The following is a 26,988-nucleotide window of genomic DNA, read 5'->3' as shown; positions in this document are numbered from 1 at the left end:
CAGATAAAAATAACAGTGATCGTCTGATGCGAATGCCCTGTCTTGAACCAAATATAATATATTTTGTCGTGTGTAAGATTTTAGTTCGTGGGTTAGAGGATGTTTGTTATTCAGGAGGCGAAAAATGTTGAAAAATCGCTGGTAGATGGATACGTATGCTGACAAGAAAGGAGGAAAACTTAAGAAAGAAATTAAGAAAACTGTACTGGAACCGTTGATAAATAGGATATTGAAACCAGGAAGAGGCTCGAGAATAACGTAAAAGAAATATCCAAGTGAACTGCAAGAGCTTGTATTCAACAGGATTATGATTACTTTAAGATAGACCAGGTGAAACGAATAGGTTTGGTGATTTTCTTTCTCTTTTATATATCTTCGAATATATGACGTATTTCATACTATTTATAAATAATAAATAACAAAATATAACTGTTTCCATAACTAATTAGTTAACTATTCACGTCCATTAGCAGATATCTAATGAAGTCGTTGATTTATTCAGCGATAATAATGAAATATTTCCTGCGTAACAGACAATTAGCGAGGCCATTAGAGCGTTGGTTTGTAATGCTAGAATCATTGTGAACGATTTTGACTAGATAATTAATCAATAGGATATCAAACTAGTTCGCGAGTCGTTTTACATTAAAGCATACGTTATACGAATCGATTAAATTTCGCATCAATTTCATATTTTTCTGTATTACGGATCTGTTTCATTGCGCTCTGAAATACGATTTACCGTTTGAAATATATATCTGTATCGTAGATCCTCTATATATGTTACTATCAAATCTGTCGCAAACATATCCCCTAACGTAAAAGAGAACAGATGTGAAACAAACACATATCAGATCCTCAAATTGCGTTCCACTATCGTGGCAACGTCGACTGATAGATATCATAATAATTAACAAGCTGTACCTTGACTAGAGACAATTGTTACAAATACCGATAGAGTTTATAAACACATATTAAAAATTATTCCTCTTTGCTATGATATTCGCCTTGTTCTCGTATTTTACTCTTAAAATTCGTATAGGTAGAAAAATACAGGAGAAATAAATTATCCTTGCGATAACAAAGATTTCAAATACGTAAGAAGCTAAATCATAAACTAATATATTCGATGTCGTTATTCGTGTTACCATTTTCACCATCGATACTCATCTATACATTCATTGAATCTATAAATTCAATTTTATTTTCAATATTTATATTGACCACGAAATATCTCGCTTGGAAACATCTATAGCAATGGGATGAATACTAAAAAAAAAAAAAAAAAAAAAAAAGGAAAATGATGGAAAACCGCGGATGGGAATTAGGCACAGAGTTCAGCGTTATATCGTTTAACGTTTTTTTCGCTCCATTTCGTTTTAACGGTAGCATGCGTCGTGGAGGCACGCACCGAGCAGGTTGGCCGCGTTCTAAATTAGAGCCTCATATTGCCGGTTTCAAGCCGGACAGTTCGATGTAGCTGGTTTTTTGTTCAGCTAGAATTGCGGACTCGTCGCGGCCCGGACGAGTTTTCATTTTGAAATGACCCTATTTGCATTACCGGCCGGCCCTTTTTTTCGACACCACCGGTTGTTTTACAGGCAACAAACAGTGTCCTCGATTACACCGGCGGAATGGTGGTTTAAAAGTAACGAGATCGCTACGTTTCCCGACGCTTTGTGCATTTTTACGGAAATTACAGGAGGTTGTTTGTACGCCGCAACATGGTTTTCCACCATCTGACACTATGACCTGACTCTCCACTTAGCCACGTTAACAAAGTTTTTAGCTTTGACGCCGCTATGCGTACGCATGGTTATGGCTTTTGTAGTATTATTAAAAAGGAGGAGGGGAAAGAAATAGCTAGACGAAGAAAAGTACGTATCACTCGAATTACGTAACTGGACGAATAACTCGCCTTCGATGTTGCTAGAATGATCTAGCGTGTAACAGTAGGACATAGCAATTGTCGTTTTACCTTACGATCTACAGATTCTTCCATTCTCTTGTTCCATTTATTTGCTTTCTTTGGTTAAATTTTAGGTTTGTTAAAACATTGCACGAGAAAAGAAGCGAGTGAGAAACGCACGATCGAATAAAACATTTGTAATATATTGTAAATGGTTGATTTACTAGGTTTTTCGTTTCCTGTTTGGTGAAGAATGAACAGCGAACGATAAATGGACTTTAAGGGAAGCTGCTTTATTATTTTGAAAGTAAAGTACGTATTGTATAAGTGGATGTAAAAAATGGTCATTTAACACTTTGACTGCCAGTTGGTCATATATGACCAGCCACGGTTTTTCCTGTGACGCTACGGTGGTCATTGGGGACCGGAGCGCTTGAATTTCTTATAATTGTAAAAATTGTATGAAAATTGACAGTTAGGGCATTTTGAATATAACCGATAAATAGAAGATACTTTGAAATAAAAAGTGCGCCATTGAACAATTAAACATTTTTATTAGAACATCAATAAAAAAAAATAAATGAGAACAAATCTCGCATCTAACGGTGCACTGTGTTTGCATCCATATCTTTGAGGGGTAATCTACGAATATTATTATAAACACACCTTAGAAAATAATCGTAAATGCTGCTTTATAATCATATAATTGAAGTTAGAAGTGTGCGCATACCTTACTATTATATATAAAATGAGCAAATATTGTTTACTAATATCTTCTACAAGTTTCAACGATATATTCTGGATGCTTTGTTTACGACGAAATAACAAATCCGAATGGTTTGTTGAAATAAACGAAACCTTGTTATAATATGTCGCTATCAACTGTTACCAAGGCGTCACAGTGGTCACCCGTGACCATCAATAAGATAAACGTTCCATTGGGGAAGAATGTTGTCTTACATCGTCAATTTATTATTATTTTGCCATTATATGCACTGAATAATAAAAATACTCCCGTGGCGCCCTGAGCGAAACATGTGATTTCGGCGTGGCAGTGTTAAATGGCACACAATGGATGGATATTTGGTCTTCATCGTAGATTGGCTCGTAGAAAGATTCCTTAAATTGCCCATCATCATAGCATGTGATGTATAAAACCGATGATGTGGCTTATCAGAATCTTTCAATAGTCATCTTTCTATAGAATTAAATCTAATAAATTAAATCTAATACATTAAAAATAGTATCTTTCTGTTGGAATACAACGATATTTCACGCATAGGCACAAATACTCTTACACAGACACCCAACATGCATTTGAACAGGACACTTACACAGGTCATACTCATTACTGTATAGAGAGTGAGACTCAAAATATTTAAGGGATCATGGATCATTACCTACGTTTAGTCTGACAGTAACTGGCCAACAATCAATAATTCTTGCATACTTTGTTAATTATATCATTCGCTTATATACATTTGATTCTGTAGTTCTGTTTAATAAATATCACTGAATATTATTTTAACATAAACATTGTGTCTTCCACAGATTATTAATCTTAACTTTAAGATTAAATTCTAAAACTTTCAATAGAATTTAGAAAACTTATGAAAATTCGACAATATACATAGTTAGTCTCGTAATGCATCTTCAAATCCAGGTGTGTCGTTTGTCCAGCTGTTGATCACGGGTAATTAAAATCCAGAGATAGACAAATGTCTATTGTTTCATCTGTGTGCGTATACGATCAGTAATGTCATACGTAAATCGATACGTAATGTATCAGTTGAGGAGAAAAACTTATTAAAAAGATTCTTTCTTCAGATGGAAGGTAAAAATGTCCTGATTTTATGTTTTAATTCCAGCCGAATAATATTTATTATACAAATTAAGTTATAGTTGTCAGTAATCTCACAGATTTAAACGGCACACATATTTCAATTTTACCAATATTTATTGTTATCGTATTTTTTTCCATTCGTATTTATTTTTAAGATTTGAAATAAATTGTATTTTTTTTATTAACGCGTAAAAACAGTTTGCAGCAATGATATTGATTTTTTTAGAAGGTATTTCTTCTTTCGTATCAAATATTTGTATGTCGTTAACAAATAAAGAAAAACACGATAAAGCTTCTCTATCGTCGATAGTAGGCACTGAAATACTATTTCAATAAAAGTTTCTTTGAAAATGTAGCAGCTATATTTTCCAGTAACATTTTGTCAAAAATAAAAGATAGTCTTTGATATTCGAAATTTTATATTTATAAAAATTGAGCAAAAATTGTTGGTTCTTTCGTTGGATTTTTTGGCTTCACTGATGAAAACTGAATTACGTGGCAGGTATCTTTCATCTACCTACCATTTGTAACTATAAACACACGTCTATCGATAATAATTCTTGTTGATTGCAAGTGCCAATCAAAATGAAAGTTTTCGAGAATAGACATGTATATACATATAGCCGAAAGCGTCTTTTGAATGTTTTTGGGATTCGTTTTATTATCTTAATTCATATTGATCGATCCAAAAATGTTTCGCTCTCTTACATTATTCGCTTAAACCGTAATTAATCTTTTAAATACCTTATTCGACTAAATAAACGCTTCCTCATTCTCGAATTATAGACTGTGTTTCAACGATAATCAACAACTTTTCTACCATTAAATATATAATCAAAATTTTTGAGACAAAAATTTGAGGAAATTATCGATTATCAAACAATTCGTAGTAAAAACTAACAAGTAAGTAAGTAACTACTAATTCTACATGATTTTACCTCTACGATTTTATTTATTATATCGATTAGAAAATCATTCATTAAAGTAAAAGAGGAAAAATACGTGCAAGTAAACGAGTAATTGATTATCGATAATTATGATTACTAGCAACTTAATGAATAAATAAATAAATTTTTTGAACCAAGCCTCTGTAAAATTGTGTCTATGAAGCCACTGAATACAAGTTACGCGTATCAAATGTTATTTCAACGTACGAATTCAAATGGGGCCACGTGATTCATAATTCGAAATCGGCAGGTACAATTTTTTTCCACAGGCAATTTACGCGGTACAATAGGACTCTGTTCGCCGTTTCCACGTGTTGGTCTCGCCATCGAGATTTGTGCATGGTTACACAACCGCGTCTGGTATTTGTAGCGTGAACGATCCAATAAAATGGTACGTTTAGTAGCCCGTTGGGCCGATAAAACCGAGCCGGGACGATCCGTGGCATCAATTTTTTAAGATCGTTCCCTGAGAAAATTTCGTTTCGCTTCGCGATATCGGTTTCTTCCGCGCAAAACCACATACACCGCCCCAATCGAATTCATACACGAGAAAGTACGTTAGTTTTCGTGTAACATTGCGAGATGAAATGGCTGGTTGGTGTATCGATACACCAGACGAACAATGACGTCTCCGCTTTTGCCTTTGAAATATTTATCGTAACCACCCTCTATGGGAAACATCACGTGCCATTTTTACGTTATTGACCTGCGAGCTTCTGCGAATACGTCGTTCCCTCTCGTTTTTTTTCTCGGCTTTCTTACGATATCTCCACGATTTTTGGATAAGATATCTCGTGAGAGATTGCGCAACTGTAAAAAGGCCGAGTCCTCGTAAGCTAGCTTGTTATACAGCTGTACAGTGACCGAAAGAGCGGCCAAAGTAGGAATAGTTTTTCTAGACAGCCGAGAATCGATAGAACGTCGTTTTCTCGGTTGATAGTTCGATTTATTCGCGATTGATGGTGGAAGATAAAATGTGCGCCGTCGAGTTGGAATAACAGTGAAGCAACACGAAAGAATCCGTATAACGTAGAAAATCTTTTCCACTTAGTCACTGAATACTGAAATCACGTTGCAGCTTGTTGTGTCGATTTCGGACGACCACTTTGTTACTTGTAAAATGGAAGTTTTTCTCCGCTTATTTGAATATTTTTCTTATCTAACTAAAACTGTCGTAATGATTCATTTTAGAGAAGCCTCGTCGGCAATTTTACACAGAAAAATGTGGAAATCGTTGAGGGGTTAATCTTCCGATTTGAACAGTTCAGACGACGACTGAATATTCAAATTCTGCTAATTTCTAAGTCTGTATAACAAATATTTCCGTGCACGACGATCGGGTCTCTCTATAACCGCTCGGGGGGAGCAACGTTCTCGCTCGAAACGGCCAAGTTTTTTCGTCTAATTTGTAAATTAAACAGCATCCGCAGAAAACACTGATTTACATAATCACCGAAATCACCGCAGCGACTTGCCCCCTTGTTCTGCTTCTCGCAACGTCTGGCGTTTTTCAGCGGCGGTCGACACGTTTTCTGAATCAGAGACCGTACGTGTGCAGCCACTTGCGAGAAAGAGTAATTGAAAGCGACGGGAAGTCACGGGGAGGAGAGGGCAGCTTTTTTCCCTGATACACGTGGCGAATCCGTTAAATTGATAAAGTTTTGCAAGAACTTTTATAATACCAGGCTGTTGAAGAATGTTCAAGTATATACGAGCTGGCAATTTATGTTCTTCCATGTGGCAAGGCGGCCGCCTTCGAACCTCGAGAAGCGGCGGTTAGGCGAGGCAAGGTAAGATGGCGACCTGTATGCCCCGCAGCTTTGACCATCTCAAGTTTCTCGCGTCTATGCGGGTAGGTGCGGGCTGTTTATCACACTTTCGAGGAGCATAACCGTCGTAAAATCGTCCCGCGATCTACATTACAAAAGATCCGGAGCTGCCGTTGGTTTGGCAGTGTGTGTAACCGAGTTCCTGTCGAGGCCCGCCTTTCGTTTCCTTCCTTCCTTCCTTCCTTCCTGGCTGTCTGGCCGCCCGCTTTCCCAACTTTGCAATTGTAATCAACGATAACGATTCCGGCAGCTCGTTTCGTTATTCGCGCGGAATAATTCCCGCGAAATGCAAAACGGCCATTCGAACGTTTCTATTTAAGAGATTACCTTTGAGCCTGGCTCCGACAATTTTGTTTACTGTTTTTCGTCGCTTTGGTCCCTCCCTCCCTCCCTCCAACCCCCGTCGCACTAGCGTATTTGTAGCGTCACACCGAACGTCGAAACCTCGGTTTAGATCTTTGCTGTTATTTACCGTGCGGCGCGCTTCTATAGTCACGATCGCGAATTAATTAATTTTCCGGCGGATTAGTGCGCTTTTATGAACAACGCGCGATATTATCGGTGAATAATGGAACAGTTAAAATTAATATTCGCTAATAATACGGTAACACTTTTAATTTGTCTAAATTATACAACTATCGGGTGAAACATTTATTTGAGACGAACGTTCGCTGCGTATAGATGTAAATTTAATGTCATGTATTACAAAGATACCTAAATCGAATATATTTTAATAACGTGATACAGTTTATGAGACTCGCGATATTTATATTAATTTAACATTTATATATGAATTCTATTTATTAGATGGTAAATGTAGACCACAATATGATCTAAATTAATTTTCCTGAGAAAACAAGTTGCCGAGCAAATTATTATATTTCAGATTGTAAAAAAAAACGCGCGCCAAGTAATTGAAGTTCCGAATCGAAATTGAATAAAGCAGATCTTTTGATATTCCAGCTGTTTTAATTAATGAAGTTATTTGAATTATACGCATATATCGAGGAATTTTATTATTAGAAAAATATTTCATTCTGCGATCGCTATTGGAGGTAGTGGAAAAACAATTCAGACAAATACGAGGTCATTGCCACTTTCGAAGATCGTAGTAAAAGAAGCGATTCCACAATTTCATTGTACCTCGAGAATTTCAATTTTGACGAACCACTCTCTATCGCTGTTCATTTTACTTGCGTGCACGCAATAACGTTGGTATTGATTCAAATCAAAGGCGAATATATAATTCGTTTAAATCTTAATTGTAAATCCAACGTATTTTATATAATTCAACGTATGTATAAAAACAGGTCCAATAATTCTTATCAATTTATACATGTTATGTACATGTCAAAATATAGATGTAACGAGGAAACTTTGAAGTTTAATCTAAAAGTAGAAGGAAACTTCTTTGAATCTAAATCGATTCGAATATGTACTTTGGAAGAATGTCGTGGAAAGAAATCAAAGAATTTTATATATAAAGTTCAGAAGGGAGGAGGAATTTATGGGCAAGTTGAATAGCTTAATTTGATTAAAGCAGTCTTCAAACACGCGGGAGATGCGGGTACGTGTTCAAATCCGATTCTCCTTCGATAATCTCTCTTTTCTCGCAGCGAAAACGAATTTAAGGAACGTGTTCGATGTGTAAACCAAGCAAAATACAAATTTGCAGTTTCCTAGTGTTTCACCGCTGTAGATATCCAAGAATAAAAATTGAATAAAACGTGCGAGAAGAATAAGAGCAAAGTATGTACGCAAAAAAGAGTCCGCAGTTGTTTTATCAATTTATGTAAGAGAGTGTTTCGTTCGTGGGATCCAATTTCTCTATCATCATCCTTAATTCATTCCTTCACAATTTTTGCAAACGAACTCTGCCTTTGATACATTTTTCTCGATGTTCTCAGTTATTACATTGTTATTACAATGTTATTACAATGTTGTTACAATGTTATTACATTGCACGAATATCCTCTGGCTGATTAATCGTTCGTTTCCAATTTCGATAGTTTCACACGAGGCTGCTACAAATATGCTGATACTCATAAAGAGGAATGAATTTCGTCGAAGAAGAGATACTATACGAACAGTACAAGTGAATCAAGATAGTATTACTCGTAAAATACGAACAAGCGGCAAAGACACATACACGATAGAGCAAAAATTTGTAGTGACGTCGCTTTTTACTTTCTCCGAAATATTAGAAGCAGCTGGCGAAGATGTATGCCTACGTACTTACATACACGCGTGTATCGACTTGGCCGGAGTAAGCCGGAAATATTGCATGTGAACCCTGTGCGCCAAGTTTGGAAGTGAAATACGCCAGGTTACATTAAAACCTTGCTGCGGATATGGATGCAAGTTTTGAGCATTTGACACTGGGGACGGCGTGTCGAGGTGTACACGGCCACGCCGAACTCGCGTGTACGTGTACACACGATATACTTTATCCCTTGTACACTCGGAAGGATCGATAAGTGCGCGTATATCGACATACCACGGGTACAAACGCAACTATTCCGTTGTTTTCGAAACTCTTGGCATACTTCTCGTTGGCAGGGGTTCGTAAATCCGTCAGACTGTTTCCCGAGGAGTTTTCGAAAAACGTCGGGAAGAATATGTCTGCCGGTATCCGTTTCTCTACCTACTGTTGCTATCGATGCTATCTAACTCGTTTCAGCGAATTCCAAAAGTTTCACGTCGATTTCGTTCGACGTCCGTCCCCGACGACGACGTCATCCTCCTCCTAGTCGTACGTATCAGCCATTGCCCTATATATGTAAGCGTATATGTGTGTCCGTGCTCGTCGCCTCTGTTCCGGGATTCAACGGGTGTGAACCCGGCATACCGACGACTTTACCTCCCTCTGAAAATGAGTCATTCCTTTCCCGACACGACGACGTCCGCGCCGACAGGAATGCGGAATATATCGTTGATCAGATAGGTGAAATGGAGTTTCACGTTGACGAGGAACACAGAAATGCGGCGTGATTTCTGTGATTTCGAGTCGGTGCACCCGAGGATGGTTCTACGGAGCGATTTGCGTTCGAAAGCCGTTTTGAGAAGCAGCGCTGGCCGAGGAAACACGCGGTCCCTTTATTCTTTCCAATCCTAGCTCGGATCGCACGACAATAAATGTTCGTTCCGTTATGGGGCAGCCAGTAAAAATCGTGCGACGAACTGTAACTTATCGCTGCGCCATTTCACCCATCAATTTGCATAATTTCCAATCCTACGATTTCGTTGGTTTGCCTGCTTTGGAATTAATATAATATCGTGGATTATATTGTTCGCTCGTTTACATTATTAACTCTGCTGAATACTTTGTAAAAATTCTTCTATCTAAATGATATCGTAGAAAACACTGTACTTTGGATACAACTCTTGTCATATTACGCACATTTTACGTAATTTCGTACTTTTTAATTTAAAATTCAGTCTACTCGTAATAGTTACATCTCGTTACAATACAAAACGAAATGTTCAAAGTTTTATATGACACGCGCTATACTCACGGAAACCATTATTATAGCGATTGTTCAAATATTTCCACGAGTCTCTGTAGCGAATTTGGTTTTTTATTATATACAAGAGCGAAACAATTGGAAAAATAATACGAACTGTAAACATTATTCCGGAAAAAATATCTTACTCCGTGTTTACACGCAAACTCCATCGGCTTTTTTCTTTCAACCAGTTGCAAGTGCATTAGCAATTCCATTGGTGCAACTAGGAATCGTACTTTGAAACTGTAGGCGAAGCAATAAAAGTACAGAGGAAAGAAAACTCTTTCAGAGGTGCAGGGGACAATTTCGTTCGTTTTTGCAGAAATCCGTCGACCGACGAGATTTCCCGCCGGTAGAAATTCACTGGCTTGCGTGGCGTCAATTTACCGAAACACGAGGAGAGCGGGTTCGTTTGAAAAATTGATTCGTCCGACAGCCGGCTGTTGCTTTGAAGTGGCCCATCACACGCGAACGCGGCTTGCTAATTTTAATAGCTTTCGATTTTAAAACGCAAGACACCTGGTATCTTAGAAATAGTAGAAGATTCGTTTATGAATGGTTGCTAAGCGCGTAACCAGCAAGTCCGGTCTTTTCATGGACGATATCCAGCTTTGAAGTTTCCCAGAAGGATATCCTACCATAGCAATTAAAGCGAAACTTTTTATCGTTAGCGGGGCTCGTTTCGGAAAGGAACGACTTGTGCTCAAACGAAGAACTTCGGTGCCGCAGATTCTCCTTTCTGCCATTGTGAATGGCTCGAAATCCGTTTGTTCGCGTTTCAATTACGCGATAATAGGAATCCTGTCTACTTGCCGGAACTTGCCGAACAATACGCTGCTCACACATGAGCGATAGAGTCAGATGGTGGTGTCAGTGTTAACATGGCAAACTTGTCTCTTAAAATTAACAGGCACCCGATATGTGTATGTAGAGAGGGTAGGAATCATCAGGCACGAGATATCAAGGTTTTTGTCTGTACGTCATAGTACCGGTGTTTTGAATAATTGTAAGATAATAATGGGAAATGTGACTTATCGCGTGTTTCGCGTTTGTAGTTTCCGCTTTGAATTTCGTACTTTTACTCATGGCATATGCTGGCTTCGTTTTGTGGAAAAGACTTAGAGCACCTTGTATATGCATGGATAATAATATTATTCGTTTAAACACTTTATGTTATTTTAATAGGTATATAGATAATATAAATATGAATATTATTTTAACATTAGAACTACCGATAGTTACCACGAAGCTATTTCTACCAAAATTAATAAAAATGTCTGATTTTTAAAAAATACGTAATAATAGAATACTTTTATATTTATTGATTTATTACTTTCTTATAGAAGGAATTCCATGTTATGTAGGAGATTTTTGGTATTATTAATCCATCTGGAACCATGATCCCTAAACGAGGGTTGACACATTTATAAAATTGTAGAATCAGTCACTTTGACTGGTGTGGTATTCTAGTGTTAGCATCTAGCGATCTAGCGATCGATCCGGAATTTTCTTGATAACTGATCGAATGATACTCAGTAAAAATTTTAAAAACGTGAGGCAAGTTGTACAAAGTGAGGAAACTGGTTAATTGGGGTTCGATAAACAGATTGCAGGACCCTTTTACACTTTGACAAGTACCAGTCATTTTGATTGGTATTGGTATAAGTAGCCTTGATACAAAATTATTTTCAGTTTGAATACATAAAAAACAAAATAAAATTCATTATTATTTTTTTAGCTATCGTTGAGAAAGTCATTACATCATTGTGGACAAAAAATAACATGCAGTAGGAAATTTTCAAATAAAATTGTAGAACAAGTCAATTTGCCTGGTGTGGTAGTTCTAGTGTTAATATAGATATATTGTCTTTTGATATACATATATATTTCTTACGAGTATAATTTATAGCGTAATTTAGTTTAAACTAGTTTAGTTTCATATTTCTCCGCGTATATATAACGGATAGAGAGTATTTTCCTTTCTCGACTGAAAGTGGTATGCGTATCTGAAATTTGTTTGGCTGAAATATGACAATATTTCTCTAAGAATCGCACCTCGATACTTATCGACTACTATGTCTCCTTTACGTGGCGAATATCGCATACTCTACCCTTTTATCCAATTTCAAATGTTTCTTCCGAAAATGGAGAAAGTTGAAATATCCAAGTACTAAGTGTTTTACAATTGCTCGATTCTCAGATTCGCTAGCGATTGGAAAAGTAAAACCATTTACCTCCAACTTCCGGACAGACGTGCGTGCGTATAATTTTTATCAAACTCGAAGTTAAATATCCGACTAGATCAGAGTTGTTAAATGAGAGGATAAAACGTAAATTATATGTATATCGAAAGCCAAACGTTCCTTTCTTAAAGCTGTAAATATAGCAACAAGCAAATATGTATATTTGATTGGGCGATTATAATTTCCATCGCAAATAAAATTCATATCTTTGAACTATAAACCAACTTGTACAACTGAAATAAACCTAACACGAGGTTTCCAACGTTTAATGAACAAATAAGCTAAATTTTGATCTCTTTTAATTTACACCAAGGTATAAAATCTACGATTTTAATCTCCATTGTTCGACAAATTCAATTTCAGTTGTTGAGACTCTGGAAGTCTCATCGTCCATTTCATGCAATTACCAATGTAATTAAATCAAAGATTAGAAAACTTCGTTTATAACGCACAAATAATACAGCTCGATATCGTATTGTATGCACATTTTAGATAATTTCTAAATGTTCGAATGCTTATGGTCGACTAACATCCACAACCTTCCCCCTTCCCTATTTCCGTTCGACTTGTTCCTATCTCCTGTCTGCAACTCTAAACACTGCAATCTTCGAATGCTTTCCTCCAAACAGGAAGAAAGTTTCGGTATGAAAACGCTTCCGCAGTCAGGCAGAAATATTCGCGATGCGGCAAACTTGTAACCTCTTGTACTTTAATTCCATCCGAATTTTTCGGATCCTCTTTTAAATTCGACTGGCCGTGTTATCGTCTATCCTATCGTTTCCCCTCTCTTCTTACTCCCTCTGCCCACCGGAGTGGATGGTTCGACGAAAGAACGAATTTTTGAGTATCACGAAGGCGAGTATCGTTTCTCCTCTGGCGAATCTGTTCTCGAGGCGAAAGACAAACACACTTTGCGATCCATTTGTTCCGCAGGCCGGGCATTCCAGCCGTGTACGCTGCAATCTGAACCTCGGCTGTGGATGATGAACGGCTGCACGAGGAGAGACACATTGCCATCACGATAGAATGCTCAACGGAAATTGAAATTTTGACGGGACATAGGCGCGCGGCAGAAAGGACCGGACCCACTGTGGCACAGACGCCGCGAGCGCGTATACCGTATAAGACCGTACGTCATGCGCCGACGTTACGTCTCGAACACGTCCCGTACCAATAACTTATTCTCAATGATGCGTATCGTCTATCTTTAACCGAGCACATCGAACCGATTTATGGTACTGACAATATCTGAATTTACTAGACGCGAAAGGGACGAGCGAAGGGAGCGCGGTTGCAACGACACAGAGGTAGCGAGGGAAAAGATAAAACGAACGTGCGAAAGGGAGGTGGAAGCGGAGAAATGTGTATGTAGCGTGGCGAGAAAAAAAAAAAAAAAAAAGAAGAAAGGAAAAAAAGAAAAATGAAGAAACGGAGGACGATGTGGAAATAGGAAGAGAAATAGCGGATGGAAAAGGAGTAATGACGCAGGGAAAGAATTTGGCAGAAATGAGTAAAAGTAAAATAGGGGGAAGTTCCCTTTATTCCTCTTGAGAAAAGTCGAGAGCCAAAGAAAAAAAAAAAAAAGAGAAAGAAGAGATCTATGAAATGTATAAAAAGGCGCGGAGGAAAAGAGAGCATAAATAATAGAAGGGATATCGAGGGTAAAAGATAAAATAAAAATCTGAGGAATTTTTCGAATCTTACTCTAAATGGTAATTGAACATACGTATACCTAGTATGTTACCTAGAGTTCGAATTTTGTTCAGTTATTAAAAAATATTTCTAGTTCGTTATATATCTGGGTATCGTTGTACTATAAATCCTCACCTAGCCCTCTGTAAAATGGTTTTCCCTGCACATTCAAATCGTTTGGATAAAATGAACGAAGGAATCGTTTCTGGTTTATTTCTCCTGATATTGGATATTCCTCTTTAAAAACCTAAAGCGATAGCTTCATCGTAGACAAACTACAACGGTAACGTTGAAAGTATTCCAGCGGATTAAATTCACACGTAACTTCCGCGACAAAAAAAAAAAAAAAGAACTCTCACTCGAGAAATTTAATGTTTCCACAATTTGTACGTAATAACTTTCGATGCACAAAGATCTTCATTACGTAATACAATTTATCATTAAGAAAAGCAGAAAGAGGAAAATAACACACTTTCTCAGCTTTTTCCTCTTCAGCTTAATTGAATCGTCATGGCGTGTAAATCAAGTATTATAGATAGAAGAAACATTTCGACTTGCCCCGCTTTCGTAGTTTTATAAATGTCGATTTAAACGCGTCAAAGCACCAAGCACTTTTTCTAATGAAACGCTCCTTAATCGTTCTCCTGACGATCGACGAGATTCATTCATGACCTAGTGATGTAACCGACATCATCGTATCGCTTCTCAATAAATTTAATATTATCGTTGTTTGTGGAACGTGTTCGATCAAACGAATACAAATGACAGTTATTATTAAGCACGATTTCGCGTTAATATTATCTCAAAACTGAATTCGATACACGAATGAGTGACCTATGACGTATCGATAGAATGCACTCGCACGTTCCATATAAAACGCGTTTATTTATTAGGAGTTTGAATAACATTGGACAAATTACTATTTTGTCTGAAATAAATTCAAAATGCGAATTATTTTATTAACAAGGTTATCGTTAGAATTGCGCATACTAAGTTTGAGGGTGTCACAGACAAAATGCAAATTGTCAAACTTTTTTAGGCAAAGTTTATCGTGTCTGTGGAAGCGTAACTTCGTTAATTCTATTTTAAAGGGAGATATCAAAGTTACAAGTTTTATCAAGAATTCGGTCATTTCGTATGCGACGACTTAACAAGAAGAAAGGACGAACGTGCTACTTACTTTCTATGAAGGAATACACAGCTTTGAAACCTCGTGATTGGCGAGATGATGTGATGCCATTAAATTCCAAGGAAAGCCGTGGTCCGTTACTCATGATAGGCCGTGCTGCCTTTCCACTGCAAAACGAATCTATCTTCTCCTTCTTCCTGTCTATATGCACGTACGCCACTAATGAATCTACGCCCTCACATCTGAAATTTACAACAAACGCGACGTTAAAAATTACATTAAAAAGTGTACTAATTTTAGCGACAATTCCCCTTATTTGACATTTTGTTCGTGAAATTTCGTACTGGTAAAAACTATCTCGATGTTTGACGTAGACAAATTTTGTAAACGTATCACGCGCGTTGTATACAACTCGTTAAAACTACTCTTTATTTTTGAACATTTAATAATATATTAAATATAACTATTTATAATATTATAATAATATATAATAATATATTATATTATAAATATATATAATATTGTAAGTATATATATAATATATATATATATTTATAATATTATAATAATAATAACTATTTAATAATATATTAATACTATATTATTTTGTTAAATAATATTACATTTAATATTTTTGAAATATTAATTACTGTTTGTTCGTTTATCAGTACTGTAATGAGACACGCACATAATAATTATATCGATGGAATTTGAAAGCACAGTGATCGAATTATTATCCGACTTCTTAAAGAGCAAATAACGAATAATAGTTGCTCGTTATTGTTCTATCCACGAAAATACGCTCACCGTCGATGGTATGATTACATTGGATTATTATTATTAGTAAATGACTGTAGCTTGCGATACATCATCAGGGTAATAGTGTCAACATTCATTATCATCGATTAACGTAATTGGGTAAATTGTGTATGAGACAGGACGATGATACGAGACAGCGCAGGCTACGCAAAATAGTTCTTGTTTAGTTTTCGCAGAGTGGGAACAACATATGCGCAAATTAGCATCGTAAAATTGCGACAAACAAACGTTGCAAATTGGATTTGCAAATGTTGTCGACGACATCCGTGAAAAACTTAATTTATGGTATATTTTCTATTTTCCTTAATTGTTGCATACAATATATTTTCTGTACCGTTTACTACTTGAATTTGTCTTATTGATCAGAAGAATTTACTTTCGAAATATTTGCATACGTTGAACGTTGCATCGAGCGAATAGGAAATAAAAAACAGTGATAATTAAAATCTTTTTTGCGAAACTTAATGATGTTAATAAGACAAATTATACGTACAACTTGTATCTAATTAAAATTATTTTTCTCGATTCTTTTTATCGATAGGTAAACGTAAATTGCATTCGTTAATTATGAGAAGATACCAGCGTTTCATTAGTCTCGGCGTTCCATGGTCATTTCGATCCTTCGTTTTCATACGTGCAAATTTTATTGCCTCGATAATTAATGTTATTAATAAACAAGAACATGATTTGGACCAATATAGAAATGCGTCTGCATACGAATTACGCGTCACTGTTATTTTTAATATTACAAATTCTTATGCCTGTATTATATCTATGTGTATTATTACGTGCTATCTAATTCCAGCTTAGAGGATCTGAAATTTTAATTAGATCTCGGATTTTCATCAGCACATTGTAAACTCGTGTACACCGGATTCGAACAGATCTGATCAGTAATGGGTTTTAGGACTTGTGGCAACGGCTTCCCCAAAATTAGGAACATGCACAGCCATCCTAAATTGCGTGCTCGTACACTCCACATAATACCAGTTTGCGGAAAGCATTTAGGAATTAAGAAAGCTTCCACTTTGCTTCCTTTGTCTTCGCGCAAAATGCCTTTCAGTAAGTTTTAGCGGAGACTGCGAAAGTTTTCTTTCTACATAACGATTATCACTGAAAACGTGCGTGAATTTTGCCAGAGAAATTGCAGATCTTAATTACAATGTGTTTGGAATTCATTAGGATATACCTGTTTAGATTTCAAACAGTATCTACGGCATTAAACAGCTTTGAGTAGTTTGTATATCTATGTACTCATGCGTCGCATTGACGTTTTACCATGCAAATCATAAATCAAATTGATGTTGTCTCCCTAAATATGTTAAGTACAATCCGTGTTCGTAGGTATTTGGATGCTTACAGAGAATTAAATAAATGTGACAAATTGTTAATAGATTGCCAATGTTCGTGCATTTATGGGACGCTCAGAGGCGCAGAAATACACAGAGTGCACAGGATACACAAAAGTTATGAAATATTCGATCTAGCATTCATCGCGATATCAGTCCAATCGTTAGGGACCTATTTATTGGAAACTAGTCTATATCCAAAATATAGCCAATATTCAAAATACAGTTCTCTTCGATATTTCGTGATATTTGGGATAAATCAAATACCAGTTTCAAAGGAACTTTAAATGAAAATCTCGGCAATAAAAATCAAACTTTTTCTCCTTTCTGGCAGACGTATCGTTATGTAGCAAAATCTAACCAGTTCGGAAATCTGTCTCTCTGCTCACATCGTCGTCGCTACTAATCTCATAGATGCGTTTGGTGCAACGTTAAAACCTATATACTATATATTTAAAAAAAAAGAAAGAAAGAAAATAGTTACGTTTGTAACACTATAAATTTACAGAAATATCCGCAATCTGTTTGTCACGTTAAATTTTAAACGAAATCCATTTAACTATCTCAACTGTGTGATCATCGAGACACCGAGAACAGAACCAATCTGTTACCGTTTAATTAATAAAGTTGGACCTTTCCTACGTTTGGAATACGGTTACCGTGTGCCAGGAAACTGCCGATTTCGAAGAGAAATACTCACACCTTCGCGTCGAAACAACCGTAAACCGGTGTAATATTTTAAAGTACTCGGCTTGAGCGCCGTATACAAATTGCTTTTCGATACGTTGCCGAAACAGGCCAGTGGCGTTGTTCGATCGATCTTTTTCATATGTATTGGCAGTGCCACGTTTTGCTTTCCTCGCATTCGCATAAATGCAGAGTCTATCGTAAAACGCTGGACATCGCTTTAGGGGACTGGCAACACAAACACGGTAAAACGATACAAATAAACGGATATTCTAGTTCGATTTATTTCTACGTTACCGTTGCTCTCTAGAATTGTTAATTAAACAATGTCGGGTAATGAATTCTATTTAGATAGCTGATACTATTTCCTGGCAACGTTATACACTGATATTTACACGAAAATTGTTCCCATCTATGTGTGTCCATATCATTGCAATATAATCATTATACTAGAAATATGTTTTTAGCGAAGAAGTGGATATAGTCCAATCTCTATAAAGATACATCTATAAGACTATAATTTTACTCATACCCTTTTGATATTTACAATTATCATACAAAGTGTTTTGTCATATGTATAATCGTAAAATGCAAAAAGACTTAGCAAAAGATGTGTCCTATTTATTGTTTCCACAATAAATTTTCCTATCTCAATCTCAACAACTATTTTTCAATGAAATACGCAATAGTGGCTCACGAAGGTATTCGAACATCTGTAGATACCTTTTATGAATATATTACCCCCCCCCCATTGAAAACTTCTACCATGGTTTCATTTCGTTTTATCTTCGTCGAATGCAAGATTTGCATTACACTTTTGTTCGATCACATAAACTTCTTGAAAATATCGATTGCCACATTGTCATCGGAACAGAGTATTGATAAAAATTATTTCATAATGAAAATCAATTTTAAGAGACGAATTTATAAATCTAAATCAATTAACCTTCGTCTCGTATCTTCGACGTTTTAAATCTCAAGATTCTCGAATCATCTCTCTTCGACATTCCATGTAAACTAACTGTCAACTTAACTTAATCACACTATCCAAACATTTGCACGATAGTTCCCTGGATTTGCAATAATCAAGCGACGCGCTGACGAAAATCACGTCGCGAACACATCGGCTGTTTAATATTAATTTATCGTCGAACATCGTCGGTGAATTCGTTAAACGAAACGACCGAACGAGCAACGAAACGGGTACAGCTAGTATTTGAGTCATATTCTGAGAAGTCACTAAACTTTCGCATGCCGCCCGGATCGCTGAACCGACTATAATAAGTATGAATGTTGCGCAATGCCCTGCGCCCTGGCAAAAACGACAATACAAAAGATATATAACTTCTTTTAGAGAGTAACGGTGGATTTATCATGCCGTTAGAAGCAACGTATTCAAAGATATATATCGCCTAGCTGCAAGTATCTCTGTGTTTTTCTCCCTTTTAACGATACGATTTGTATGCACAAAATGAATATCAGGGGTGCATTAATAACGAACGTTAAATTAAAGACGAAGAATCAAAGTAACTTTACTACAAGCTAATCGTTTCGTCTTCTTCTCTTTTTCGTTGTTTCATCAGTTACGCCTTGTGAATATTAGGATACTGGTTTTTTTTTGGATATGATTGATCAGAGATTATCGTAATATAGAATATACGACTTGAAATGAGATAATAACTTTCCAAATATAATCTTTCCTAAGGGATAATGTATCATCGATTTCTTCCCTACGTATCGAGAAATAATTATTTATTCGCGATCGATTGTAATTGTAATCTAACAGCCTGAGAATTCAAGGTGAAAATTCGCCATTCGATAATAGCACTCGGATAAAATTCTAGGCAGAAGATCACGCGCTCGAGAAATTCCAGTACATCCCTTTTAACGAAGAAGCAACACGATCGATAAGTATCTGCTGTAAATTACAGCGAACCTTCGATGCTCCAAATTGTTCGTATCTCCGAGTCACGCGTTAATGTATATCCACGAAAGTCTGTAACTTAAAAGATACAGCGCTATGTAGTAAGCGAACGGGAAGAAAACGTAGAATGAAATTGTCTGTTCATTGAATTATCAAATGCTTTGTTTTTTTTTTATTTAATAAAATCTGACTCTCTAATTTCAATAAAGACCATTGACGATAACAAACGCATTATATCTAGCAACCGTGTATTGCTTGAGATAAATTTTATTTATAAATAAATTGAGATAAATAGACTAAAGTGTTGTATTTGAAGTATGTTTTATATTTTCTGCATTTGTAATAATTTGAAATTATGAAAATACCTATGAATGGTAGTAATAAAGCCGTTAGTACTTAAATCCCGATAATTCTTAAGAGCAAACTCATGGTATATTTGAATTATGATAATCATAATGAATGAAACAATTGCTATCTGAATTACGACGAATACAAAGAGTAAAACTATTGTGCTATTCGAATTACCACGATTGCAGAGAACAAAGCCATTGCCATTTGAATTACGATAATTATAATGAATGAAACCATTGCTACTTAATAAATTGTTAAGAGTAAAGTCATAGTATATTTGAATTACAATAATCATAATGAATGAAACAATTGCTATCTGAATTACGAGAAATACAAAGAATAAAATCATTGTGCCATTTGAATCAGTACGATTACAGAGAATAAAACCATCGCCATTTGAATTACGATGATTCTAAGGAATAAAGCCGTTGCCATTTGAATTACGATGACTGTTAAGAGTAAAGTCATGGTATATTTGAATTACGATAATTATGATCGAAACCATTGCTATTTGAATTACAACGATTACAGAGAATAAAACCATTGCCATTTGAATTATGGTGATTCTAATGAATGGAACCATTGCTATTTGAATTACGGTGATTATAAAGAACAAAGATCCTGAATTCTGCGATTAATATATTTTATGAAAAATAAGCACGTCTGAAAGGTAGTACGTACGCGGAAGCAATGTTTTCTATACTTTCTTTCTATTTGGTCGAATCGTTTCTCGTTCGTTTATTCATACTGATCCACGATTCTCCGGCACGCAGGGCGGCTCGCACGTCAGCAGCGCGTGGCATAAAACATATTCAATGGGAAAACTTTTCATTTCCACCGACAAAAGGAAGCCTCACCTGAGGGACCACCTTATATTTCCATTCGCTACTGATTTCACATCCCGTTACAAGTCAAGATGTATTTTTCCTAGCACGGTGGCCACGTGCACGCAGTCCAACACAACGCACAGCACGTCTACTGTCCAATTTCATATTCAACGCCCCCGACATTACCATCTTAACTTCAGGCAATAACTCGGTCCAGACCTGACAGTCTTCAATCGCGACTTTCGTTTTCGTCCTAGACGCGCTACGATCCCAAAATTTCACCGTTTCTCCGTTTCTTCTGACTAACCACACTTCCTCGGACCCCATTCCCTCATTACCCCTTTTTTTCCCACTTCCTGTTCACCATCTTCTCTACTGCCTGTTCGTCGTGCGTTTTTTCGCCACGAGAAATATTGCGCTCTTGATACCGGACGTTCTTTCAAGGCTTTCGCGTTCAAGAACTTAGTTTGAAAATTAATGGAGAGTTTTTTTCGGCCGTAAGTGTAGCGCAGCGAAAATTGTGGACGAAATAAGCGAAAGTTTCGAAGCTGTGTGAAACGTTGAAGGCCGGACACAGCAGAGTTATTTGTTTTTGAAGTTGAAATTTCCCAGTTCAGATTGTGCTCGTGCGAGAAAAAAAATACTCTCTGCGCATATCAGAGTTTTTGGAAAACAGCCTACTTTGAAACAGACGAAGTTTACAACCGCATTGCGGATAATTATTGATTCACCCTTGGTACGTATGTATTTATAGTAATATTTATATTAATATACATTTATGTGTATCAGGAAGCTTCTCTTACTCCGACACTGATTGGAGATGATATCGATATCGATAGCTTCGTTTGTTTTAAATTGTCTGCTTCGGTTTGCTCTACTGCGAGATCTTCCCTTTATTACAAGCGAATCTTATGTATTACTCGGCATTAGGATCCCTGACATTGGACAAGTCTGATTTATACTCGGCTTGTTTCATAGCTTGTTTTCAAGAATTGTTATTTAGCACGACAGTTCGATTTCTTCAAGTGTTATATTTCCTACTGCCAAAATCCATTTTATTAATAACTTTTTCTTCGTTCTCTTGTTTACGTATAACACTTTACGTTTCTGTATTTCTGCACCATTGCATTTATTATAGTATATATATATATGTATGTCGAGTTCCCATTATGATTAGGGTTAGGGACGTGTAATGAATCTTCACTGGAATTAGCCATTGTTGTTATACAATCGAGGTAATGTTGGTTAGCACAAGTGTGAGTATTACAGAATCGACAAGTAACCGCGGTGATTAGACACTAATAACAATGATCTTAGGTTCAATAACGAATCCGCGGTCAACGGGATAGCATAATGTACTTTCCTCCAAAGTCTAAGTCTGACTCTTTGTTAGAAACGTGAAGTATCCACAGATCGTAAAGACGTTGTTTTACTCGCTGAGGAGATCGCACGAGAGAATGTGTTTTCCGTCGCGGTGACGCTGCAGAGGAAAACTATGGTAGGGTGTGTCTAAGGGCACGAGATTATCGGATTCGTCGAGGAAAACCTTCGTTCGGAAAGTGAGGGAAATGGACGTTAATTGGTTAATTTCTATGTTGGTGGTTAGAGAAAGATGCTAATCGTCCTTGAGAGAAAGTTGCTAGCGGGAAGCGACGTTCGTGAGGAAAGCAGATTTCCCGTACCTTCTCGTAGTGGAGTTAAGGACTGTTAGAATAAAGACCGTTTGTCCGTTTGAAGGACCTTAGTTAACTAAATCCTAAGATCTATAGCGGGTCCTCAGGCTAGCTGAACATGTCCTGTGGAGATGTATCGACATTTGTTAATCATTGTGCCCGAAGAGACCACTGGAATGTTTACTGTCAAGTGTCGCTACAACTATTTCTTTTTAAGAAGAGCTATGCAATTATTCTATACCTCTATTAGGTAAAACGTTCATCCCGTGACCGCGGTTACGTTTGGCGACTAGTTGTCGCCTCGAACCCAAGCTCATTATCTCAAGTCTCGGACAATTATATTTGGGTTAATTTATAAACACTACAGTATTGAGAATTTTCCAAAGAATTCCACAGGGAAGACCCGGTGTCCTTTCATCTCCGACATATATATGTATTGATTAAGTGCAAGTATATTAAATTTCATAACGTGTGGTACTACTTTCATTGCTACAAACATTTAGTATACGATGAAGATGAAACGTGGAACCTGTAAAAAAGGACGTTTCGTTGGAAAATAAAGTTAGGTAAGTAGAAATACTTTTTATAGCCAGTGTTTACTACATCTCATAAGTACAGCAAATCCATATCCGGACCAATATTATTCGAATGCTCTAATATCCGAACGTTCTATTATCCCATGGCAACGTTTTTCTTTCAATATATGCTCGTGGGTCGTGTTAGAGGCACATCATTTCCGTTTCCCGGCCTTACAATCTGACACTTTACGGGTCAGCATTACGGGTGAAATGCGGAATTTTTTAGTGGTGAAGTAGTCGCACGAATGGACCGATATAAAGAATATTATTGCGTGTGCATTCGTGTAACATTATGTGCTCGGCCGGTCGTGTGTAGCGATATGAATGTGTTTGGAATGAATGCATCTAGCGAACGTTGGGGCGCGTGTGACGCTCGAGGAAAATTTCGACCAATCCACTCGGATGATTGGAAGGAAACTGGCCAGGAAAATCAGATGTCGGTTGCGGCGGCCTCGCCACCGTTTCTATTCACTGCATTTGAATGCCTGGCCACGCTGTGTGCATACTGGAATACGTATAATGTGAAACAAGGGTATTGCAGATTTATTTCTACTGAAAACTTTTCCTTATGTGTGTTTTTCTTTTCGATAAATCTTTCATGCGAGCATTCTTTGACGTTACGAATGTGATTTTGTTTTATATAATTTTATCGAGTATGGAGTGACAAGTAATGGAGAAATGTGGCGATACAGCACCATTCTTAAGTATCGGAACATCTGTAAATCTCACGTATGATGTGATAATTGACTCAGATTACTGGGAAAACCATTAGTCGATAAAAAATGTGTGTTCATGCAAGGCAACGATTTAGAATACGTAGAAATAATTTGTACAAGTTCTTTGCGGGAGTTAGAAGAAAATAATGTTGGTAACGATAAGGTCCGTGAGTGAGTCTTTCATGGACGTATCATGCCATTGATTTATTACTTTAATGTAGCAATTTGTAAAGAACTTACAATAGTAATTCGAAAGTAATATCGAGCTTTAGCAAACTGCTGTTCTGCAAATGTAACAATGAAATTCAGTAGAATTTTTAACAAATCCTGCACCGTACTACGACGTTAATTCTAGAAATATTCCACGAGAGTTATTGGAAGTTGGGTAATAAATAACAGGAATGTATACAGTTGTAATCTCGGTTTCTGGTCTTCTTTTTTAAACAACTGAGATATTTCTTTGATAAAAATCCTTTCTTATCGAACGCGTGGATTAATCAATGACCTGTCACACAATCCTGCTACCTGTGATTTTATATAAAAGCATAAAACGAAAATATATCGTAACATTTTTCCACAGGAAAATTCGTGTCTGAGTATATCAATATTGACAATTCATTAAATATGCGGTCTTTGTTTCAGTTGTATGGTTTTATCCATACCTTGGTTTAATGGATATTACCACAAACTACGTACTTTTCTCGCAGCTCGCTTTTGTCCGTTAAATAATAAAAGATGGAAAACGAAATGGTTTTAAAATTGGCTAAAAATTATTTATTTTTAATGCAAATATTGTCCGCGGTGTTTTGCATTTGGTTTATAAAGTAAATTTATCTTGTTGATTATTCAGAGTGATAAAAGAAGATATTTCAAAGTTTAGGCATGTGGAAAAAATATTTAACTCTTCGACGGTATAATAAAATAACGAAGAATTCAGGATGAATAATATAGAAAAAGATAAACACTTCCAATATTTTATGAGAAATAAATATCATCGTGCGTAACGTAATTGTTAACATTTATTTTCAATAAGAGGTGCATTGTACTGAATGTGATGCAGAAAGAATTACTTACGAAGTCAAACATCCCTAAATGAAAAAAAGTAAAATATTTTATATTCTCCTTCGTAAGGCTGTAAGTATCTAAATTTTTAGATTCTTTCTTTTCCTCAACCTATGTATGTAACTTTTGTAACAATTTCCCGAAATATCTTGCATTGTTAAAAGTTCCTATCGGATAATAATTGAAAATATGTTGCAGTGCTTCAGAATATCTGATATGCTTGTTGGATCGATCGTAAAAGCGCAATATCTTGACTATCACAGCCTCCGAACCTATCAATATAGAACCGCAATAACTCATCTGTGTACGTCGACGAGATTATAATCACAGACTCACGAAAGAAGAAATATTCTTCCATATATTGCGCATATTTGAAAACAAAGTGCCAAGGCATAAAATATAAATCAAAATATAAAGTATAAAATATACTACGAAATATAGAAATACAACATATAGGAATATAACATAAAACTTAGTTACGTCAAGATAAAAATGAGAATCGTTTGCAACAATTTTTCCAGTAATAAATAACAATTTTCGAGTAAAATTATGCTTTTGTTTTATTGGTCATTTTTCATTATTCGGTATAACAAGCTCGAATTGTAGTACGTACGAATGAGCATATTAGTTTTCATTGATATTTATTAAACCGAGCTATAAGTAAAATCACGCACGTATAACTGCGCATATTCTCTCCATTTGTATCAGCAATTTGTTCAGAAACGAAGCTTCATACGGGAAAAAAAGGTTATTCTATATTTTCGTTTTACCTTTGCCAGATAAAATTACTGCTTTTCGGATTTTTTACCTCCAGCTGTCCCATGTTTTATTGGCTTTGAAGACACAATCTATTTTATATGAATTCGTTGAGCGCCGAGCAATAAATATTATAACCGTGATATTTTTCATTTCCTAAAATAAAATATTCCATCGAAATATCGAGGAATTCTTATTATTTGAATTAAAAACTCGTTAAAGGAAATAATGTTTAATTTTTCTACCGAAATCGGGTTCGGGGAAGATATGATTGGAAAAGTTACTCGTTTCATAAATGTAGTTCAAAAGAGTGACGTAGGTAGTTTCTATAAATTTTTGTTGTCAGAGAAAATCGACATTGAAGATTTGTCACGTTCACTGACAGATTTCGATTAACCTGACCCTCATTTCGTTATTCCTTAGATACGATGCCTTTCTTTGTCTCTTTTAATATTTGCAGCTGCGTAATTTATTTTCTGCTACAGTCGGCAATTCCAACTTCAAGCGAGGAGGAGCCAGCTAAAATCTTCGATTTATTGAAGTTTAGAATTCCGAATAAAAGAGGTTTAACAAATGAAAATTCGACACACAGAAGCTTTGTACGAAGCCACAATTATATTCCTTTTCTCGGGAACTGTTAGTATATTTTAAGCTTTCTCTTAGAACTCGTTTTATGCAACGTAAATAAATGCAAAAGTTAAAGATACGGGGACGATAGCAATTATGCGTTCAACCGACGAAAAACGATTAACTTTCATGGATACGCTCGTGGTCCAAGGACGAAGAACTAGTGTTAGAATTTAATCTTGAAGTTAAGATTACTAATCTGTGGAAGACACAATGTTTATGTTGAAATAATATTCAGTGATGTTTATTAAACAGAACTACAGAACCGAATGTATATAAGCGAATGATATAATTAACAACGTAAACAAAAATTGTTGATTGTTGGCCAGTTACTGTCAGACTAGACGTAGGTAATGACCCATGATCCCTTAAATATTTTGACCTCCACTCTCTATACAGTAATGAGTATAACCTGTGTAAGTGTCCTGTTCAAATGCCTGTGTGGGTGTTTATGTAAGGGTACTTATCCCTATGCGTGAAATATCATTGTATTCCAAAAACTAGAGGTATAGTTTGTGTCG

General features: G+C 36.2%; 1 protein-coding gene across 1 annotated transcript in view; it reads right to left on the bottom strand.

Moving 5' to 3' along the window:
- The window catches only part of LOC132911885 (suppressor of lurcher protein 1), a 535,060-nt gene that overhangs the window by 33,266 nt on the left and 474,806 nt on the right, over positions 1-26,988 (bottom strand). Inside the window, exon 10 of the mRNA XM_060968897.1 lies at positions 15,150-15,340. Within this exon, the coding sequence (XP_060824880.1) occupies positions 15,150-15,340 (191 nt within the window). The remainder of the gene's footprint in view (positions 1-15,149; positions 15,341-26,988) is intronic.

The sequence above is a fragment of the Bombus pascuorum genome, chromosome 11 (assembly GCF_905332965.1).
Source record: "Bombus pascuorum chromosome 11, iyBomPasc1.1, whole genome shotgun sequence".
Lineage (NCBI taxonomy): Eukaryota > Metazoa > Arthropoda > Insecta > Hymenoptera > Apidae > Bombus > Bombus pascuorum.
This window is presented reverse-complemented; position numbering and strand designations above follow the sequence as displayed.